We start from the raw sequence: 20,380 nt of genomic DNA on the forward strand, positions 1-20,380 counted from the left end.
AACACTGTTGCATGCAGTACGAGGCCACACATCTACCAAAGCCGACACGCTACGAACCACGATGTGAAACAGTTTCGTCTTACTGTTCACAGGCAAAGTCGACAACACCGATATGTACGTGGGAATCATATAAAAAGGGAGACGGCTCTTCAGCTTAGACTTGATAGTTTTCTTCACCAACCCAGCATCAGCTGAGGGGTTCTTACGGACCTGACACCAACTGTGGGGAGAAAATACGCACATGGTCAACCACATATGTAGGTGACAATATGGAAATTCTGATGAAATTTCGGGAAATTCTTGTTGGTTTCCGTACATTTCTACTCTAGTTCGTATGTGAACTCCTAGGGTCAGCTGAGAAAAGCGAACACATATAACAACACAGCAGGATGCAGCGGACGAAGACCCCAAGGGGCAAAGCACTCACCACATAAGCAACAAGTTTCCGATCGTCGTTATGCATTGCTGTTGTTACGATACACTCGTGAATGATATCACCACAGAGCTCATACATGGCGACTTGTACCTACGTCAACGTGGGAAATAATGAACACTATTCACTACGTGCATTAAGGAAAATATAAAAACTTTGGAAAATTTTGCCGAAACTATTTTTATCCATACGAACTCCGGTGGAAACCAACAAGATTTCACCCAAATTTCCTCAAAATTTTCATATTATCACCAACACCCGAGGTTGACCATGTGCATATTTCCGCGCTGTAGCGTCGTACGAAAATCAAGTCGATAAGTAACTCCTACAGGGATGGGTGGACTTACCGCCTTGAGCTCAATGGAGTATCCACGAATCTTGACCATGGAATCACATCTACCAGATATCTCCAGCATACCTCCTTCCACCACATAGCCGACATCGCCGGTCTTATACCTGAAATCACAACCATACACACATGCTCAACTACTACGTGTGATGACGACAACATGGAAATGCAGATGGAAATTTCATAAAATCCTTTGCTTCCTGGACAATCCTACCAAAACCCGTATGTAACCTTTTTGTAGCTGATGAAAGAATTCCCGCGCTAAGCTTGTAGCGACGAACATATTCTCAACAACGAGATCTACTGCTATTCCATCGTGACCATGTGTTGGAAAATATGTAAACGGTCGATAACAGGTGTTAGTCGCAATATAAAAATTTCGAGGAATTTTGGGAAATTCTTGTTGGTTTTTGTACACTTCCTCCTGTATTCGCATATGAACTTGCATATAAGTGAGGAATTTTCTGAGCACAGCTGGAGAAAGCGATCAAATTTTTCACAAGCTGAACTCACATTCGTTTGCCATTCCTCGTGATAAACTTAGCTGCAGTCAACTCAGGCCGATTGAGATAGCCAATTGCCAGAGTAGGGCCTTCCACGTATATCTCTCCAGCTACACCAAGGGGCACCGGCTCTAGTGATTCCGGATCAAGAATGTTCACCTGTAAATGGTCATTGTTGATAATATTTATTATTGTACACTATACCATAATACTATTATAATATCAACAATAAAACTACAAGGTGGTACTTCAAAATATTTTCGCTTTCCTCAGCAGAGCTCAATGGCCTCCTTACTGATCACAGGAGTTCATATACAAATAGAAAGAATATACATAAAAATTTTCCAAAACTTTCTCAGAGTTTTGATATTGTCACCAACGCATGTCGTTGACCCTGTGTGAATTCTACCATACTGCCTTATGGCAAAATGCAAAATCCTAAATTGCTGATTACCTTCACTTGCGGTAGCAAGTTCCCAACTGGACAAAACTTCCTATTCGATGGCTCCAGCTGAAGGTCATCAACAGTAAGATCTGACCCAGCCACGTCATGACATTCGGAAACGGAGTACCTTCAGAAAAGATATCCCACGTAGAACACATCGAATTTACCTACAAGTTGTGGATTCTCGTCTTGGGGAGATGTTTGCGTATTTTCTGACGCAACTGCGTAGACGCCACCTCACCACAAAGAATCTAAAAACAAATACCAAATTGTGGAAGTAGTAAAATCCCTGCCGGCCTACCACAAGTTTCAGCCCAGTCATGTCGGCGACCCCGGGGGAGTCCAACATCGCCTCCAACAGCGAGGGGGTGAACAGCATCCTACTGATGTTGTTCTCCTTAATCTGATAGGAGACTTCGCTAGTGACACTAAATAGATGGTGCCTTACATATTGAGGTAGAATAGCAGAGTCGTAAATGACAGCGTCGGGAACCACATAAAGAGTTGCCCCCTTCAGCAGAGGACGGAGGAGCTCCCACACGAAGAATACATTACCTGCAAGCCCGAAAACCAACATTAGGCGATATGAAGCTAGAGGCGGAACCTATTACATGCCTCCCGCTCATCCTTCCCATAGGGATACGCTCCAAAGCGGTAATCATAGCTCACTACCGCACCTCTGTGAGGACAGACGATTCCCTTAGGCTTCCCTGTGGTACCTACAACACCATCATAGGTCACCCAAGAGCACCCCCTTCCACTTTCTTACCACTGGAGTAAACACAATACGCCGGGTCGGTCTCCTTCACGCCCAAGTCTTGTGGCTTTTTACCATCACTCAGCTCCTGGCGCCAGATGGAACTCTCATCGTCGAAAATAAATTTCTTTTGTGATTTCGGGAGTTTCTCAGCCAGAGCCTTCGTGGTACCTAAAATGCCCCAGTGTTAGGTTTGAGATATGAAGCCCCTCAGGGTTTGACAACAAAGGGAAAAATGTTCCTAATGTGATGACATTTACATAGGAAAGCTGATCGGAGAATGTGTGGAAAATTCAAAGTGAGTTCCCCCCGCGAAAACATTATAGATTTTTGGAAGACTTTCTGGTTGCAACTCACAGACACAACAGGGCTTCGCATCGTCCATGACCATCTGTAGTAAATCGTCGGGATAGTTTGCATCGATGGGCATGTACCTGACACCAACTGTGGTGAAATAGTCACATAGGCAACCACATATGTTGGTGACAATATGAAAATTCTGAGGAAATTTTGCGAAATTCTTGTTGGTTTCCGTACATTTCTACCCTAGTTCGTATATGAACTCCCAGGGTCAGCTGAGAAAAGCGAACGCTGCCTTGAACGTAACTGACGGTAGTTCCCCACGATAAGCTTACGCCCCTCCAGCCTTGAGAGCAGCGATGTAGCTGACGACATAGCCAACGTCCTTAGGCATGTATATGCCTACTAGGGATCCTATACCGGCACCATACTCTAACTGAAGACGCGCCGCCAGGGAGTCACTAAGGGAATCGAGCTCAGCATAGGTGAGAGAGGTACGAGGTGAAGCACCTGCAGGGAAGGGGTCACGAGCATCTATGTTGTTATTAGTACCTCTACTGCCACCGCCAACCACGGCAATGTGATCAGGTGTTTTAGCAGCTTGCTCTCTAAAAAGGGTGTGGAGGACGACGTGAGGAGATGATGATGACGTCATTGGAAATAGCGAAATACGAGGGGTATTAAGAAAGGGGCCTGACAGAGACTAGCACCGCTCCAAGGGGTGGTACGGCAAAATAACGAGGAGACGAATTTCGTGGCGCGTGACGTTTCCCAAAGCGCAGTTTGGTTGTCCAAGTATGTACTCTTCCATCGGCCGAAATTTCAGTGTTGGCAGTCGGTCAACGGAGGGTTCAGCTTGTCTATTCCAGTGCGGGAAAATATGCACATGGTAAACTGCATGTGTAGGTGGAGATATGGAAATTGGTTTCTGTACAATTTTACCTGAACCCTTATACGGACTCCTAATATTGGTGAGGAAACTCCTGAGCTCAGCTGAGGAAACCGAACATATATTTCAACACTGTCGTATTCACTCTCAGTGATATGAGAACCTTACTATTGTTTACAATCGAGTATCAGAGACTCCCTATTATGATAGGGAGCTACAAACGCGATGATAATAAGTGATGTAGAGCTGGTAGTTTACTCCGTCAGCCGAGCGTGACTGAGCTTGGCTTCAGGCAGGCCGCGACTTCGCCAAGTGCATGCCCTATATTGTTTCCAGGTGCTCATACCACCCTTACTGGGAGTATTCAGTTTTTTTGAGAAATTTAGCGAAATCTCATTTGAAGGCCTGTTGTTTTTGATCTCCCTGAGACGGCGGTTGTAGGTTCATTAGATATTCAGTTCCGCTGCCATCATATTGTGGCTATTATGCTCCTCAATACAAGGGTACTGTCATTGACACTAGAATGGCGCGATACTGATCTCACCAAGAGGTTGGTGTATTCGACCATGCGGACTTGCATACAACCTACATATTTCTGTCCAATGCATATAAGTGCAGTTGTGTTTCCATATGGTCATTGGATTCGATAGTGAGAGTGTCGAGAGATGATTGGAAAATTTGAAAAAAATTAACGCCATTTACACGACGCAATGGTCTTCGCAAGAACTTCCTAATTTCAACAGCAGGCGATGGAGCTCTCCCCCAGCCTAGGTCGACTTTGGGGGTACAAAGACAGTATCAGGGCATTCGAACTCGCAGGGTTCGACTTCGCATCTTCAATGGCTGATTGCACCAGTAGAAGTACGGCTGAAAAGGTTTGCATCATCGGTGGTGGCGTATCGGGTCTCGTCACATTGAGGACTCTCCTCGCAGAAGGGTTTGATGTCACTTTGTACGGTATAGTGTCGCGGTCGTCCTCGGTCGAGTTTCTCTCTATTGCAGGCTTGAAGCACGGAGTAGGGTCGGTGGGGTCTGGGCTACGGGTTACGTCGGTCAAGGGGTAAGCATCTGAGAAATGGTGTGTCAATTCCTGCCAGGCTCAGTCGCCCAGTTGGTTTTATGAGTTCAGCGAGTTCCCAGTGGGAGAGCGTTATCCCCTTTTTATGAAAAAAGAGGAGCTCTGTAGTTACATCGATGATTATGTAAACTCCTCGAGAAGAAGTGCAGGCGAATACCTATTATTCAATCTTGTCAGGTATCGCACTTTGAGCTTTCCTCGTATATCCACTGCAATGTCGTCGTGACAGATCTCCACAATGTCAACGACAAGGCGTGGCGAGTGACCACCCAGGATGGTCAGCAAGGAATCTTCGATAAGGTTGTCATTTGTAAGTGTGCCCTTTAGTCTCACTGAGTGTTGCGGTATTCGTCCCGTAGGCACTGGACTCTTCAGAAAGAAGAAAATACCGAAATTTCCCGGTATGGACCGGAGTAGAGTTAAAGTCTTCCACACTTCTGAGTGTGAGTATTCTCATTTGTAGTTACCAACATCACTTTTCTCGTTAGGCGACGACCGCAGTGCCTTTACTGCTAAAGATGTGGTTTTTGTTGGTTACGGCAAGTCCACGTTAGATCTGATGAACGAACTTAAAGATGACGTGAAAAGCAGTAGGAAAGTTTGTTGAACTTATAAACAGTCATCGACTTGTCGTTTCGACACCTCGTAGTAGCCCCCCTGCATATTAATTTTAGCTACGTTCGTGTATCGAGAGCGACGTTGGCCTCTTCCTGGCAACTTATGGAAGATCTCCATCATCCATGTAAGAGTACAACTACACCCTTTCTCGTGAGTAGTTGCCTTAGGTCATGTTCTGCCGGGCTTTCGAGTGGCTACTCCCTCCTTATTACACTGAGGAGGGGCCTCGGTCATGGCTTTATAGGATGTTCACAACTGCTTGGTGGTGGCTATGGGAGCACATACTAGACTGGCAACATGGACTGAGTAAGGCGTCGCTGTTGGGCCGATCTAACTTTGAGAAATAACGGTTCGACAGCAATGGGGAAAATGTTCCTAACTGCTTCTTGAATGTTTTCCCAGCGACGTAGAACACCGGGTTTCGGACGACTCTCTGTGTTACTCAAAGAACTTTCAGGTGCTGCGTCTATGAGGCCGAGCTCGCCTTTTGTAGAGGACATTTTCCACAACCAATTCGTAGGTAGACACTTGTGCGATTTGGAGCTGTGATGAATATCAGGTTGTCCCAGAAGGAACGTATGAGCGTATTGCAACAGGAGAAATCCGTAAGAGTATCCACGTTTTTCGATATGCTCTCGATGAGGCTATTGGGGATTGTAGTTCCCTGGCTGTATTGTTAGGTGCGAAGCAGGCCACTATCGAGGAGTTCACCAAAGAGGGCATCCTGCTCAGCACTGGGGAGCAAATTGCATGCGATGCAGTCGTACTCGGTAGGCCAGTCTTGCAGTACGCCAATTTCGGCCACTGAGACTATGCGTTATACAGGCACCGGCTTTGAGGCGGCAATGGAGATCTTGCCTGTGGAATGCAGGAATAGTTTAATCTGTGATAACGGCGAAGGTCCATGGCTGTATCGTCATATTGTAAGTACCCTAGCAGCGAAATGGTGTACTCTATCGTATGCTAGGTCCACCCAGAGTATATGCATCTAGGCTTCGTCGGCTGGGCTTCTACTAACATCAGTATTAGTAAGTAGAGGCGCGGCACGGCATGTTGATCGCCTATATAGTGTTCCCCAGTCGACGTATTATTCGAGCATGCAGGTACTTCTACTCTGCAAGCCCTTTGGCTAGCTGGATTCTGGAAGGGTAGAATCTCCCCGTCAATGCAAGGTGAGCAGTCGTTATCTATGCGAATGATGTGAATGCAGCGGCAGAGCGGACCTGTGCAGATATGAAGTGCGACATTGCGAAGTACCGTAAGTGGGCGCTCGAGCATATCCCTCCAACACCGCAGCGGCCCTGCACTACGTTCCTCTACATAGATCTATATCACGATCAACTAGTGATGCATACGACTTATCTACAGCTAGCTGACAACTCCTTGTGTCAGGTCGAGGACTTGGGAGTCAGCAAGTACCTCCACGGTGGTATTTTTGATGACTTTATACTCTATTACCCGGCTACGTACCGCCCCTTGGTGAGCTTGTTGGGAAATAAGCGTCTCAGCTGTGTTTTTTTTAAAGGTTCATCAGCTCTCTCTCGATCGGTAGAGTGAGGAGTACAAGTATTTCTATGAGATGTGTTGTTAGTAACAGCACACCTTAGTAACAGTAACAGTCTGCTACCCTCTATCTATCTCAACTTTATAATGTCTTCGACTTTGTAACTACATCACGTCTATCGATCATGCTTCTCTGATCTGCTTCCTCTTTCACTGTCTGATTGTGTTGAGATGTCAATACGGTTCGAGTACGACCGAGTGGGTTTCATAGTGGCATAGGAGGCAACCTCGGCTGAGGTGCTTGTCGTTGTCTTTAGAAGTATATGTGATAACTCGTACACGATCAGCAAGATGACGATCTATATATTCTGTGGAAGCTCGCATTTCTTCAATGTTGCTGAATTGCACTACTAAGCGTTGCCCCACCGTCCAACACAACGTCATCAGTATCTTTGACTCTCTCGGTGCTGACTTGGACCAATCGGTGAGCAGTTAGTTTGCATACGTAGTCGCTTGAAGACCTTCTGAACGCATCCTTCGGAAGGATTATGACACATGTTGGTGGCAATATGAAAATTCTGGCAGAATTTTGAAAAATTCTCATCGCTTTCTTTACACTTCTACCCGGATTTATATCTTACTTCTACGATTAGTTGATCTCAGCTGAGGGAAGCGGACATATATTCCAACAATAGCTCAAGAAATGTTCATAGGTTGTTGCAGAGGAGAACTCCTCGAGAACTTCTGTGAATGATCGTGGATTCAATTTGGATGGTTTAACCACAAAGCAACACATGACAATTGGACGAAGCAACCCCGTCATTCGACGCGCCGTAAGCGTATGAGTTCTATCACTCCACCATGGACCGGAAAGTCTTCTAGTCCTATCTCAGGTAGCTAGATGGAAAAAGAAGGTTCAACAACAAAGTCAACTATGTGCTGAACCCATACAAGAAGCCTCGTGCGACGTGTCGTAACTGTGTTAACAGCATATTCCAAGAAAAGCCACAATTGGTCGTGTGACATCTCAAGGACTTTTAATTCCACCTGTTGAGTATTTTCTACCCCTGTCTGTGCTGGTGATTGAATCACCTCCGTTATAGACCAACATATTTCTCGATCTGTGCTCTTGCTCAGTTTTGACTTCCCTTCTTAGTTGTTTTGTATTCTCTACATGCTGCAGAGTGATCCCCCAGCTGGAAGCCCTCGGGTGAGTTTATTTATCATGATTCGACTGTAGAATTCATAGGGGAGCTCTGATATAAGAAAACCAAGGAGAGGAGGGATTTTTTATCAATTCTTTTCAGACAGATGACGTGATCATCCCGTCTGAGGTCAAAGCTTCTGAACAAACAGCTTTGCTTCTGTTGAAGGTGACGACGCTGGTCTGTTGTTTTTAGGCAGTAGAATATATGTCCGCTTTTCTCAGCTGAGCTCAAGAGTCTCCTCACTAATTATCAAAGTTTACATATCAGTTCTGAAAAAATGAAAAAAATCAATAATTTTCTCACAATTTTCATATTGTCACCAACAATGTGCTCATTTTCCCATGCTGTTTTCAGGAGTTGTTGGTGGACACCATTGCGCAATATCCTCTTCACGAGAGTATGCCTGATGTGTTTGGACTCATGCGACTGCTCATGTTCCTAAGAGTAGCTAAAAATGATGCTCACATGGCAGCGAAGCGATTCAAGTATCACTGGATGGACTTTCCAGCCGCCCTGAAAGTCTTCGTCTCCTCAGAGAATTCCTTGCTTGGCGGCAGATGAGGAAAGTAGATGAAATCAGGAAGAATATCCTGGAGAAAAAGTTGACTTTCGATGACATTCCGCACATCGACAAGGTCGCTCTTTGGGAATCCGCTCGCGAACCTTCTCACATCTGCAGTGTTGATCATTCATACGAGAGTTCAGTCCACCGTATTAGGTCACTTATTATCTCCCTTTTAATCCGTGCCTACGAGATGCTGTTGGTGAACCCTTGCGTGCTAAGGACGGATCCTTCATTTACTGTGAAAGGCTGGGGATGATCGAGACCAACGGTTTCATCTCCGAAGTAGGTGGTTGTGACAAACTCTGCCTTTCAGATGCTGGTGTTCTCACAGGTCAGTGATGATGAATTCATGGAAATGTTCATTTATCTCAGCGAGCTCGGGCAGCTCCTCATCCACGACGTTTACGAGCGTCGGTGATGAGCCTTTAACTACGTTATGGACTTCTGCAGCAGGCACGAAGGAGTTGTCTTCCTTCATTCTCGTCATAGACGTTGGTGGAGCACCTGCGGCCTCCTGGGCTAACCCGAAGCTCTGCAAAGCTGTTGTGAATAGGATGGGGTCCGCGGGGAAGTTGCGGGAGAGCTACTACCCTGGTCAGGTGGTCCTCGGCATCTCCATTGCAGTGCGCGAGATTTCCGTCAGGTCAGTAAAGTGTGCTTCCTGAATGCCCCATGGATATTCGATACATTCTTCAAGTTGCTGAGGTCCTTCCTATCTAAAGCCAGTCTATCAAAGGTGATGACCACTCGGCAGTGCTACCGAAGGACTTATGTATCCTCGAAAGGCTACCTACAGTTGAGTGCTGAGCACCTGTTTGCAGGTGACTATATGTCGTCCCGGAGACCAGCATATCATGTCATTGGTTGACCCGATGAATATCCCTGCGTTCTTAGGGGGTTCTTGTGAGAGTCCACTGGGCCAGGTACCGGAGACTGGTCGCCTGCTTAACGACAGATTCGGCTTGGGAACAGGAGGAGCAGTGGAGGTGGCCTTGTTCATATCCTGCCGAGCACATGCTACGGTCATTTCAGACTGTAACTATCGCCAAGGGTGAGAGCCTCCGGATCCCCCTGACCGCTGTCAAGGAGGGCGACGTCGTCTCCTGGGCGGTCGGCGTTGAGGCCCAGGAGATACTCTTCGGGGTAGAGATACAAACACATAAAGATGGCGAGATGACTTCCGAGTAAGCTCAACAGAGTTCGCAGGTGTTATCAGCCTACAACACAGATTCGCCGTCCCGTTGGAGAAGTGCAGCAGGCAGAAGAGTGTTAGAGGGCAGTATACTAGTCCGGCTGATGGGCGAGTGAGTTGTGGCGCCAAACACCACTACATTTTATTATTCAGCTTGTGTTCGTATTCGACAATACCGCCTCTTGGCTGCGCTCGAGGACGGTGCATTACCGGTGTGTGGGCCTACCTACTGAGTGCACCCAGGATCTGTTGGAGTAGGTACGAGATTGTTTCATCACAAGAGGCAGCCAAACTTGGTGCGGAGGTGGCATCTCTGGAGACTCCATAGCGCATTTGACTATAGCACTGATATCATGGCAATCTGTTGTGTCCCAATTCTGGAGGGTTTACCTGTGCAACGTTTGTAGTTCACACTGAAGAGGTTATGACTGCATTACGTCGCGTCTGACCAGCGAAAGCCACGGGTCATTAGCTGAGTACTCGACGATTAACAGTGAATGGATGACAGCGACACTGAGTGGGATCCACGGATGTTCGACAAGTTGTGGTACTCAGGAATAGGTCTACTGGCCCAGCAAATGGCTGAGGCTTCAGCCACATACATCGATAGCAGCTGTGTTGCAGTGAGCCTTTCCCTGCCTGCTTGTGGGAGCAGCAAGTGTTCTGAATCGCTCGTCACCTTCTGCTACCGCCGCCAGGCCTGACTGCTCGGACGACTATAATATATGACAGCTGCGTTTTCCCCACAGTTTTTATACTAATTAGTAGTGTTTGCCTATTCATACCTATTGGTGTTGTAAATGTAAATTCGAGGCTGGTGACATTGGCCCTACTTGAGCAGTATTGTCCGCAGCTTCTTCGTCAGCCCTTAGTTGCTGCGACAATGACGACCCACGTAGTAGCGTCTGACGAAGCCTCCAAACTGCCAGACCTCAGCGAGCCTCACACTTGGCGGCTCTCAATTGAGCTCAAGTCGCTGACACTCTCTGCACAAGCGGCCATGGCCTTCGCCAGATATCACTTGCCGTCACCACTGGCAAGCCTTTTCAACCCGAGCTTGTGCGTGTTTACCACTCATCCCGCGGTTACGTGTCGGAGGAATACGAACACGCATTTGCCCAATGCGTTTCGAGCGTATACGCTACCAGCCCTCAGTGCTGGCAGTTTGAAGGAAGGCATGCTGCAGGGAGTGGTCCTGAATATCGAGATATGTCACAAGGACAAGTTCAGGAGTGACGAGGTCATCGCCACAACGAGCGTCCATCTTGAAGAGGTAAGCTGCCGGGCGGATGGAGGTTGGATGCTTCGTTACTGTGATTAAGGTACTCGACGCGCCTCTGAGTGATGACAGTGGTTGCCGATGCCTCTCGATGGATCTGCCACTGGTCGCCAGTCCCAACAATCAGTCGGTGACGGGCCCTACCAGGCAGTGCGGCAGGATACAGGCGGTCATCTACCTTGAAGACCTGGGTGGAGAGAAAGCTCCTCGTGTTCAACCCTATGCTACTGCTATGGACAATAGTGAGCTTCTCTGGTCACCCCTGTGATGGTGGCGGTTTGTCAGTTACTGACCTTTCGATGATCGAACCCTTCGAGACTAGTCGGCACCAGCAGCAGCAGCATCACTCGACGCTCTCTACTGATTCAACGGGGAATCTCCGACCGGAATATATCTGTGCTGTTGAATTAGAAACTTGGAAGAAAAATGAGGAAGCAAAGTTCCGAGTGTGGCTCAAGGATCAGGAGGCGGCTCGCATGAAAACTCTAAATGCGGAGTAGTAGTAGTAGTAGTAGTAGTAGTAGTAGTAGTAGTAGTAGTAGTAGTAGTAGTAGTAGTATTAGTAGCAGTAGTAGTAGTAGTAGTAGTAGTAGTAGTACCTCTTCCTTCGAATGACCTCTCATGCGATGATAGATATACAGCGAAAGAGGCGACCCGGCAACGCGAATTTGCCGATAAGATGAAGTCTTTGGCTACGTTGGAGGCAAAATTAAAGAAGAAGGCTACCGAGTTGGAGCAGCGGGAGGTGAAGTTCCCTGCTTGTCCCCTCAGACTGATGCCGCAAATCTCGGGTGCCATCAGGTCCGCATTCTGGCGGCTGAAGAAGGTGTTGCGAAAGAGAAGGAGGGGGTGGCCACGACATTACGACGTCGTGATGAGGAACATGCATGTACCGACGGCAAGCATCGACTCGAATCTTGAAAACCCTTCGGTACTCTTTAACGTCCGCTTTCCACGTGAGGTCATCTTATTGCGATACGATCATAATGAGCGCTGAATATAGAGTAGTTTGTATTATCCTTTCACTGATGGCTGAGTGCTTAGCGAATATATAAGTTTGTCACATCTGAGAGGGGTTTTGTCGAGTAGTCGCCGTTAATGTCTTAGTTGCACAGAAACGGCTGGTGACGGATCACGAGCACGCGTTGCGGCTGCAAGCGGAGAAGACGAAGATTGCGAGTAAGCGGGCGTTCGAGGCAGAAGAGCGTGTCAAGGAGCTCCAGTTGAAGGTTAAAGAGGCAGAAGAGAGTGCCAACAAGGTAGCGTGATGGGTCTGCATAGGTATGGCCTCTCACTGATCTTACAGGCACATGCCACCTTGCAGTCATCTAACATGGTGCAACTCCAAGCTGATGTGAAAGTCCTGAAGCATCAGTTGGAGCAAGCTGCGCATCGCGAGCTTCTCCTGGCCAAGTCACGCGACCACTTCAGAGCAGCAGTGCGGCAACTCTGCAAGCAGCTAGACAAACAGAATATTGAGGTTAGTCTGCTGGTCTCGAATCAATGTAGACAATGAGTGCTCGATGCGCAATCAAAGTCGAGCCCGACTGAAATCAGATTGACACCATCCACTAGTACGGAGATCGAATGGTTGAGTAGCGTATATAAGGTTAGAATAGACAGTCAACACACGAGCAATATTCGTTCTCATATCAGTGGTAGCAAGGAGTACTGGCCTTCACAGGTCGAGGATGTATCGGGCTCCGATTCGGAGTCCGACGGCGAGAGTCCGTCTCCAGCAGACGAATCAGAGCGGATACGGCGACTTGAAGCTCAAAAGCGAAGCCTGTTAGATACCGGCGTTTATGAAGCAAAGGATGCTACCATTCAAGCGCTGAATGATCAAATTGCACGAGCCAGAGACTGGCGCACTTAGTGTTCCATGATCAACACTGAGGGTTTCACTCGGGTTCAAAGTCGTACTTTGTGTTAATGTGGCGAGGAAGAATATACGGGAACCACACGTGCAACTCCATCGTGAGAGAATATAGGAGTTCAATGAATATTGGCTAAATGAATATTTACTAGCAACGATCAAATTTGTCTGTCGTAACAACTACTTGATTGACTAAAACATGTCATGAGTTTACCAGGAAACTCTACCTATCATGTTAGCTGATCCGAAGCCGTGAAATCTGTGGGACCGCGGTATTCATTTTTCGTAGTCCGTGTAGAGCTTACTCTCGGACAAATTGTCTGGATAAAAATTTCAATGATGAGATCATCGAGGGACCGATCCCGGCTCATGCAAGTTCGTTGTCGAAAGCCGCAACTTTTTGAATGTAGGATAAATCCGATCAATTGACTTGTCTGATTCTGCTACTTTCAAAATCCTTGCGTTTCCCACAGATTTCCACATGCACAAACTCTGACTCAACCAAAGGCGTGGGCAATGAACCAATCTTTAACCGTGCATCATCATTTGAATTGACTATAAGATCTTAATGAGCTTCAGCGGCCTACTTCTTGCCAATCTAACACGAACTCGTGCCAAATGCTCAGGTGAGACAACAACACGTACGACAGCCTTCGCGCGGTCCACCTTCTCTCCAACCATCGGGCCTACTTCCTCCACGAGCTTCGAGTGTGCCTCTCGAATACGCTCAACCTGCAGGAAACTAGTGAATAGCGATTCCCTTATAATAACATGATACCTGGAGCTTCTTGACAAACAGAATGGCTTCCTTGACCGTCATATCCTTTATTTGATCATAGACTTCAGCAATGAGAGGATCGTGCTCCGAGGAATTCGCAACCTACAGAAGATGTGTCGCAGCGTTTCGAACGAGTTGCCCAACAATATCAATCCGCGATCGAATGAGCGGGTCTTACCATTGGGGCAAGAAAATATGCTGACAGAGAAGGCAACGAAAGAAGACCACCCAAACACGAACTAAACAGTAAAGAGGAAAATGTCAAAATCAGTCAGTCATCGTACTCGCTGCACCCTAAAACTGGCTGCAAAAAATTGCTCAATTCTGAATTATATTTCAACAAATACAACTCTTCACGAGGCAACATCAGATTAATCTCCGATGGACCCAATGGTGAACTCGAGCAGAAAATTATCGTCTGTGTCTGTGCTACAACAGAGCTCGAATGTCTTAGCACTCGTCCACAGTGAGAAGTCATCAGACTCCTCAACTGAGGCAAATCTAGCTGCGTCAATCAGCCGAGCGGCAACCCGCCCAACGGCGGCTTCCTCACTTGACTTGTCTCCGCCCCATCTTGATGCTTCCACCTAACATCATAAGGAATAAGTCTGAACTTATATGTGCAAACGTTAGATAGAGACCAGAACTGTGCGCGTGAGCTAGAGGCCTCTGCCTGGCATCAGCCACTTCACATTAAATCATAGGCTAGCAACAATTACAGGAGTCACTCCGCGTTGTTCATCGTCCCAACATTCGCCTGCCTCACTTCGGATACCGATCGAAGGCGACTCCCCAGCCTTACACATCCCACGAAGTCCGAGTGGCTAAGACCAAATCGCCGTATCCACGGAGCTCTGCCCACGAAGTGAGTCCATTCACACTGGTGATGGCAACATGAAGTGGCCACAAGCGATGCACAGCGTTCCTCGGTGCATCCTTGCGATCGAGACAAGCCTGGGAAGAAGGAGAACAAGTAACGCCATAATTGAGCAACACTAATATCGGTATGACATTGACTACTACGGAGTTTCATCCGTGATATGAAAAACGCTAGTGAAAAATATATTTCACGAATACTGACTAGCGCGAGTACCGTCACTTCTCGTAAAACGGGTGAAACCCCTATGTGCATTCTGTTTATTTCAACCATGCCGTATCATGATTACACACGATGTCATACCACAACTACGACAGATTTTCGACCCAAGACGCCACCGCCGTAACAGCAGCCATATGCTCACTTCTTATGGCGAGGTCAGCATCAGCACCGCACAAATGCGTCGAGTAAACAACGGTGTAAGGCTTCCTCCACTCTTCGACAAATTCATGTAATAAGCCATGGAATGACAAATCTTTGAGGTCGACCACAACACACTCCACCCTGGTACTGTGACCAAGAGACTCGATCGCTCCGCAGGCGCCCCTTGAGGGCAACTTGTCCGACCAGCTCGTCACCAAGACAAAAGTAACTGAGGGATTTGACGAGCGTGAGAACAGGAGTGTTGGTGGAGGCTCACTTCTCGTATCTGGGGATATATCATTCGAGTCAGCCAACATCTCAGCTATAGCGTAGGTGACACCAGCACCCTTACATTGATACTCAACCAGGACCTGCACATAGAGCTACAGTAACTAGGTACAGAGTTCAGTACAAAATCGGCAACTCCTTTGCGAGAAGCGTCCGCGACCATGTTAGTAACCCTTGTGGCCACCGCTTGACAGCTTGTTGCCGACAACGCGGTGGTGTCGACCTTATGGGAATCAAGTTGGCATCTGATAACAGCGGTATGCTGTCGACCCTGGAGGGGACAGGGAGCTGCTGCTGCCCTTATCTCACCTAGGAATATCATTGTATTCTCGGCTCAGCCGCACAATTCTTTCGCGCCACTCAGGGTCCGCAGTGTCGCCTGCAGACACATGCCGTCAAGACTGCTACGACTGGGTCGAGCTCAGTGCCCTTGAGAAAGGGCAAGTACACCAAGCGCTGTTAACACATTCGAATGAGAACTCAGATATTCCTCGACAGAGTAGTTGGTATTGAGCACTGAACTCCAGAGATCGGGTGGCTCAGCGAGCGAACTCATCACGGGGCAGGAGACAACCTACACTTTCCTCCGAAGTCCGCAACGCACAGCATAGGACCACAGTTGCAATCGCGGGAAAAGTACTTCTTTTGATCACACTCTTCGGCAAAATCCTGATTCTGCTGAATAACAAAAAGTCGGTACACTTCATGGGAAGATCATTTACATGATTCAAATCTATGCCGTCACGTAGATGACCTCCGCATTGTTGTTGTTGCTGTTCCTTACCTGACAGCCATAGCGCAGCATTACTATTGCTGCGTAACGACCAAGGTGAACGGGTAACTCACTGGAGCATGGCTCAACGTGATGAAGTTGACAGTACTGAGAGCCTGCTATCGCGATGAGCTCACAACCCCTCTTGCCGGGGTAAGAACACCTACGAAGGGAAGCCAGTTCACGGTACTGGATTCCCCTTCTTGGCGGAGTTGAATCCCCCTACCTCTTTAGGGACTGAGTGGCCCGGCAAGAAACAACACCACCATCGATGTCTTCTCCAACGCTAGTCTCTGACGTCCCGAAAGAAAGACTACTGGATTCTGGTACACAGCAGTGCGCCTTGTCGCCCTGAAATAACACGTTCTGTTCGGGTATTGCCCATAGTGTGGACCCTCACCACCATCACACAGGAATCTTTGGTCGTCTTCTTGGCATCCTCCAGCTCTACACGATTAGTTGGAGTATCAGCAGTAGACTGGTTGAGTTCGAGGGGTGGCGAGCGAGGAACTGTCCAACCGCATGATGACTTGGTATTTGATACCACTGCTGAACCCTTACTCGTGGTGAAAAGACGGAAGACTATCGCTACACTCCTAAACACGCGTACGACCATAGACCAGAACACTGTAAGCAGCGAATAGAGTCGCGGGTACCGTACCAGAATCTGCAAAGAAAAAGAAACTCGCATTCTATACAAAGTGATTCGGCAATCTACGCTCACCTCATGTAACCGTTTCTGAAGGGTGGTGACCAGATCGATCAAGCCGGCAAGGACCTTGTTCAGCGACACGCGTAGATCTCCCTGGTCGCCTGTGTCGCGGAACAACAAAGGGAGTTGGATGGGCAGCATGGCTCCTCGGTAAGTCAACTTGAAAACGACAGAATGATGAACAAGGCGTCACCATCGGTCGGAAAGTTCCAACGAAGAAGGGAGGGCAACGGGAATCGAAGCGCACGAAATCAGCGTGAATCTGCGGGAAGAGACTAGCGCTGCTAATTGCACGGCTAGGAGACAGTAGTGTCTTTCACGAATGCAAATTTGCACTTAGTTGTGGATGCTACAGGTTATACAGTGCTACCGTAATAGTAGCAAAAATGCTTCTTCAATGGGCAAGTGTGACTATCTAGCTGGAATGAAACTGCGTCCATCTCCATTCCGATGGCGATAAGGCGAGTCGGAATTTTCCAGTAAGGTGACTGCGCATCTTGTGCGGTTCACGGAGCATGTGCATACGTTCAACCGACGTGTCATAACACGCCTCGAGCCAAGCATCTCACGGCCAGCTGCGAAGGATTGAAGGTATAGCCTGCTCATTGACGGGAACTATCTCAGCGGTCTTCAGCTTATCACACATTGGTCCCGAGGCAGTGAGCTCTCTATCAAGAGAAATGGCAGAGTGCATGTACTGCCCATATACAGCGCGGAAGGACTCAGACGGTAACATCCATGTCGGATGTTGCGACCGCTTGGCACCTAGGAAGCGTTCAGTGGTTTGAAACTCCTTGGATAACCCTGAATGATGGACTCTGATACAGATAACTTCTTGAAGGAAATCCCTTCCCACTATGGACTATATCATAGCCTATCTCAGGAAGGAAAGCAGGAATTGTTCTATCATACTGGAAAACGAACGACCAGCTGCAACCTTGGGTGCACACCATTCCTCAGACAGTAGCACGAAGAATGTCTCAACGCACTGCTACTTATTCTTATAGGGGAGAAGGAGAAGCACTGCTCATCTCCACCGAATAGGAAAGAGAAATCATCATCACACGCAGTCCATGACGAACCCTTGACGTCTTGTACCTCAATCTGCGGCGCCCACTCAGGGATACAGTCAACTCGTCAATTCATAACGCCAACATTCATATTATAAAGAAAAGTGTCCGAGTTAAGGGTGAATAGTTACGTTGGTATCGCTAGGTATAATCTTCCTATTTCACAGCTTTCCGCCAAGGCGGCAAGTCGCTTTCTCCCTGGCTCTCCATCGATTGCTTTTTTTCCTTCTCTAGATTCGCCTTGTGCATCTTCGACAGTTTCTCGTGTCGTAAGAGAAGTTCAACCGAGTTGAATCTCCGTTGACAAAGCATGCAGATCTGAGATTATACGATGCTCCTCATTGGCAGATTACATACGTCAATAAGGAATCTACATGAACCACTCGAACGATGGTATAAAGGCACGAACAGAAGGCGTCAACCCGAAAAGTGATCCTAGAGTAGACTTACAGCTCCCTCCTTGCCATCTCCTCCCGAGCTCACCAGCCGCTTCCTCGTCTCACCAAGTGGTTGCTTGCTCAGAATCACCGGCTCGCTGGCCAGCGGCGCGGGGGCAGTCTCCAGGGCAACAGACTGTGGTTGCAAACGAGTCTTCTGCTCCTGTGGGGGCAGCCGAGGCAACGACATCGTCCCAAACTGGTTCGGGTTGAAGTAAATCGATGCTAGTTTGGAGCTTCCCAGAGAACTCCGCTCGGCCTCTGTCGTCCGCTGACCCTTCTTCCCTCCCACAACCTAATCAACACAATGCCCTCATCATCAACCATATCCCACTCACTGGAAGACCCGCCTCATTGCCACGCTGCAGCTTACCATCATCACTCATGGACTGTACCTAGGGCACGTGAAATACCAAAATTGAGCCTCCCAAGATGCGACAGATACCTTTGATGGCTTCGACCGACTCTCACGTCCATCAAGCCCGGCACTGCCTTCAGACGGGTCGTCACCGATCTCAGCCGATCGGCGGGCCGATGGCGCTGCTTGTGATGGCAACCCTGATGCCACTCGACTGATCTGTTGAACAGCAATGACTCGAGAGGTAGTTCCAGCAATGACTATCACCTCCTTTCGAATCCTAGCCTCCTGCTCCTCCGAAAGCTCTGCTTCGCCAGGCAGCGCCCTAACCGGTGAGTCCTTAGCATAACCAACGAGTACACCCAAAGGCTCGTAGTAGGTATAGTACACACCATCACGATGATACCTACTCCGCGAAGACCCGCTAACAAGCCAACAACAGCAGCGGCACGTCTGCTCACCAGAAACCCGTTCTTGGGTTGTACGCCCAGTTCCTGTCCTCATCATAGTAGTGCTCCGCTACCTCGTCATACACCATGCACTTACAGTAGGGTAGAGCATGACCTACACAAAGGCATGGACCGGCAGATCTAGTGAACAGAGTCTACTCACCTTCCTTAGGCTTGGGTACTCTCATCTGTCGCTCCGATGAGCCTCGATCCTCTAGGTATGAATGCCACATATCCGAGTTGATTCCCTGTCACGGAGAACAGGTGCGTCACCAGCCGGCCCAGTGAGCCTACTTACCTCCATGGCGAGACTCCGAGTCTTCCGTCGGGTTTCCTCGTAGTCGTATTCTTCGACCGCTGCCCGCAGTACATTGTCTCGTTGGGATCTGCCAAAGCGTCTCAAGACTTTTCAACCGACCGTTCCTCACCGCTCTATCTGGCAGGCGAGCTCTCGAGCCCGTGGAGGGTTCTTGGCTGCAGGTACAAGCATGGCCGACACCTGAGCTCACACAAAGGTCACCACGAAAAGCTGCCGATGTCCCTGCCTGTGCATCGTCGTTTTCCCGCATCTTGGAACCGTTCGTTTGGAAGATCTTAAGGGCACTAGCACACTCCCTCTCGTCATGGAAGTACACAAAGGAGACTCCTTTGGCTGGGAAATGATCAACATTTATCTGCCGATACAACGTATAGGTTGCTGACCAGAACAGACGCTTCCTTACCGGTCGCTCTCCAAGTTGGCAGAATCGAGATCTCACAGCAGCCTCGTCAGTGCCTAAACGACAATAGGCGTTCCTCGGGGACTGTCATAGCCTCGACCATATGGCAGCATTCAGCTTGTTGGCCACAAGGTAGAAGGCCAATAGCGACCTGGCGGCACGTTCTTCAATATTATGTAGTGCTGCTGCTGATGATGATGATGGTAGTCCTCGTCACGGTATCTGCCTTCTCGCTCCCGGCGCCGCCTCGATCGAGGGATGGCCATAGGGGAGTCATCGGCGTCGTGCCTGGCAGGATGAAGCCCTACGAAATTCGCCATTAGTAATTCTGCATACCTATGCATGACTCTATCATCAGCGTCACCTCGCGGCTTAGGACGTAGGACGACGTGCTGCCTCGGGGAGGATCTTCCGCCTCGACTACTCCTTCTAAAAACAGCGAGGTTGTAGTTCTCCTCAAACGCAGGCACAGTTGCAGAGCAGATGGGAGTCAATCGCACTAGGCACAACGAAAGATATTTTCAATGTCCTCCGAATGCCAATCTACAGTAAAATTTTTAAC

The 20,380-nt window shown here is 48.3% G+C and overlaps 7 protein-coding genes across 7 annotated transcripts in view; 3 read left to right on the forward strand and 4 right to left on the reverse strand.

The window, feature by feature from the left end:
* Pmar_PMAR000780 (antibiotic synthetase, putative) overlaps positions 1 to 3,442 on the reverse strand; it is a gene marked incomplete at its 5' end in the record, with an annotated part of 6,112 nt that extends 2,670 nt beyond the window's left edge. Inside the window, 13 exons of the mRNA XM_002778894.1 lie at positions 84 to 210; positions 428 to 526; positions 781 to 889; positions 1,296 to 1,444; positions 1,740 to 1,857; positions 1,902 to 1,981; positions 2,032 to 2,133; positions 2,179 to 2,285; positions 2,342 to 2,449; positions 2,500 to 2,658; positions 2,845 to 2,921; positions 3,123 to 3,297; positions 3,340 to 3,442. Of these exons, the coding sequence (XP_002778940.1) occupies positions 84 to 210; positions 428 to 526; positions 781 to 889; positions 1,296 to 1,444; positions 1,740 to 1,857; positions 1,902 to 1,981; positions 2,032 to 2,133; positions 2,179 to 2,285; positions 2,342 to 2,449; positions 2,500 to 2,658; positions 2,845 to 2,921; positions 3,123 to 3,297; positions 3,340 to 3,442 (1,513 nt within the window). The remainder of the gene's footprint in view (positions 1 to 83; positions 211 to 427; positions 527 to 780; positions 890 to 1,295; positions 1,445 to 1,739; positions 1,858 to 1,901; positions 1,982 to 2,031; positions 2,134 to 2,178; positions 2,286 to 2,341; positions 2,450 to 2,499; positions 2,659 to 2,844; positions 2,922 to 3,122; positions 3,298 to 3,339) is intronic.
* A 1,073-nt stretch (positions 3,443 to 4,515) lies between these two features.
* On the forward strand, positions 4,516 to 10,098 carry Pmar_PMAR000781 (dimethylaniline monooxygenase, putative; the record flags this gene model as incomplete). Its single annotated transcript, XM_002778895.1, has 25 exons — positions 4,516 to 4,628; positions 4,679 to 4,736; positions 4,774 to 4,878; positions 4,932 to 5,064; positions 5,114 to 5,197; positions 5,243 to 5,344; positions 5,429 to 5,496; positions 5,932 to 5,977; positions 6,053 to 6,142; positions 6,198 to 6,295; positions 6,340 to 6,400; positions 6,476 to 6,544; positions 6,604 to 6,716; positions 6,765 to 6,851; positions 8,183 to 8,248; positions 8,438 to 8,568; positions 8,619 to 8,718; positions 8,802 to 8,930; positions 8,962 to 9,058; positions 9,102 to 9,247; positions 9,292 to 9,384; positions 9,470 to 9,634; positions 9,681 to 9,832; positions 9,877 to 9,952; positions 9,994 to 10,098. The coding sequence occupies 25 exons, from the start codon at positions 4,516 to 4,518 to the stop codon at positions 10,096 to 10,098; spliced, it is 2,487 nt and encodes an 828-aa protein (XP_002778941.1).
* A 919-nt stretch (positions 10,099 to 11,017) lies between these two features.
* On the forward strand, positions 11,018 to 12,635 carry Pmar_PMAR000782 (axoneme-associated protein mst101, putative; the record flags this gene model as incomplete). The annotated part of the gene is made up of 7 exons (XM_002778896.1): positions 11,018 to 11,113; positions 11,163 to 11,361; positions 11,405 to 11,615; positions 11,753 to 11,864; positions 11,891 to 12,008; positions 12,227 to 12,378; positions 12,426 to 12,635. 7 exons carry the CDS (start codon positions 11,018 to 11,020, stop codon positions 12,633 to 12,635), a joined length of 1,098 nt encoding a protein of 365 aa, XP_002778942.1.
* Positions 12,636 to 12,803: 168 nt separating this feature from the next.
* On the forward strand, positions 12,804 to 12,995 carry Pmar_PMAR000783 (hypothetical protein; the record flags this gene model as incomplete). Its single annotated transcript, XM_002778897.1, has 1 exon — positions 12,804 to 12,995. A coding segment is annotated over one exon (192 nt), but the record flags the coding sequence as incomplete, so codon positions are not given.
* Positions 12,996 to 13,578: 583 nt separating this feature from the next.
* Positions 13,579 to 13,954, reverse strand: Pmar_PMAR000784 (hypothetical protein; the record flags this gene model as incomplete). Its single annotated transcript, XM_002778898.1, has 4 exons — positions 13,579 to 13,593; positions 13,662 to 13,727; positions 13,774 to 13,875; positions 13,952 to 13,954. The coding sequence occupies 4 exons, from the start codon at positions 13,952 to 13,954 to the stop codon at positions 13,579 to 13,581; spliced, it is 186 nt and encodes a 61-aa protein (XP_002778944.1).
* Positions 13,955 to 14,053: 99 nt separating this feature from the next.
* Positions 14,054 to 16,949, reverse strand: Pmar_PMAR000785 (hypothetical protein). The gene is made up of 13 exons (XM_002778899.1): positions 16,798 to 16,949; positions 16,635 to 16,740; positions 16,474 to 16,583; positions 16,300 to 16,424; positions 16,148 to 16,236; positions 16,024 to 16,085; positions 15,880 to 15,976; positions 15,611 to 15,680; positions 15,426 to 15,546; positions 15,291 to 15,384; positions 15,015 to 15,242; positions 14,576 to 14,727; positions 14,054 to 14,360 (listed from the first exon to the last, which is right to left on the reverse strand). Exons 1-13 carry the CDS (start codon positions 16,924 to 16,926, stop codon positions 14,145 to 14,147), a joined length of 1,599 nt encoding a protein of 532 aa, XP_002778945.1. The 5' UTR covers positions 16,927 to 16,949; the 3' UTR covers positions 14,054 to 14,144.
* Positions 16,950 to 18,011: 1,062 nt separating this feature from the next.
* Positions 18,012 to 19,589, reverse strand: Pmar_PMAR000786 (hypothetical protein; the record flags this gene model as incomplete). The annotated part of the gene is made up of 9 exons (XM_002778900.1): positions 18,012 to 18,173; positions 18,306 to 18,587; positions 18,631 to 18,687; positions 18,738 to 18,869; positions 18,918 to 19,056; positions 19,112 to 19,214; positions 19,263 to 19,347; positions 19,398 to 19,485; positions 19,528 to 19,589. The coding sequence occupies 9 exons, from the start codon at positions 19,587 to 19,589 to the stop codon at positions 18,012 to 18,014; spliced, it is 1,110 nt and encodes a 369-aa protein (XP_002778946.1).
* Between the last annotated feature and the right edge of the window lie 791 nt (positions 19,590 to 20,380).

This window comes from Perkinsus marinus (assembly GCF_000006405.1).
Source record: "Perkinsus marinus ATCC 50983 genomic scaffold scf_1104296948084, whole genome shotgun sequence".
In the NCBI taxonomy this organism is placed as follows: domain Eukaryota; phylum Perkinsozoa; order Perkinsida; family Perkinsidae; genus Perkinsus; species Perkinsus marinus.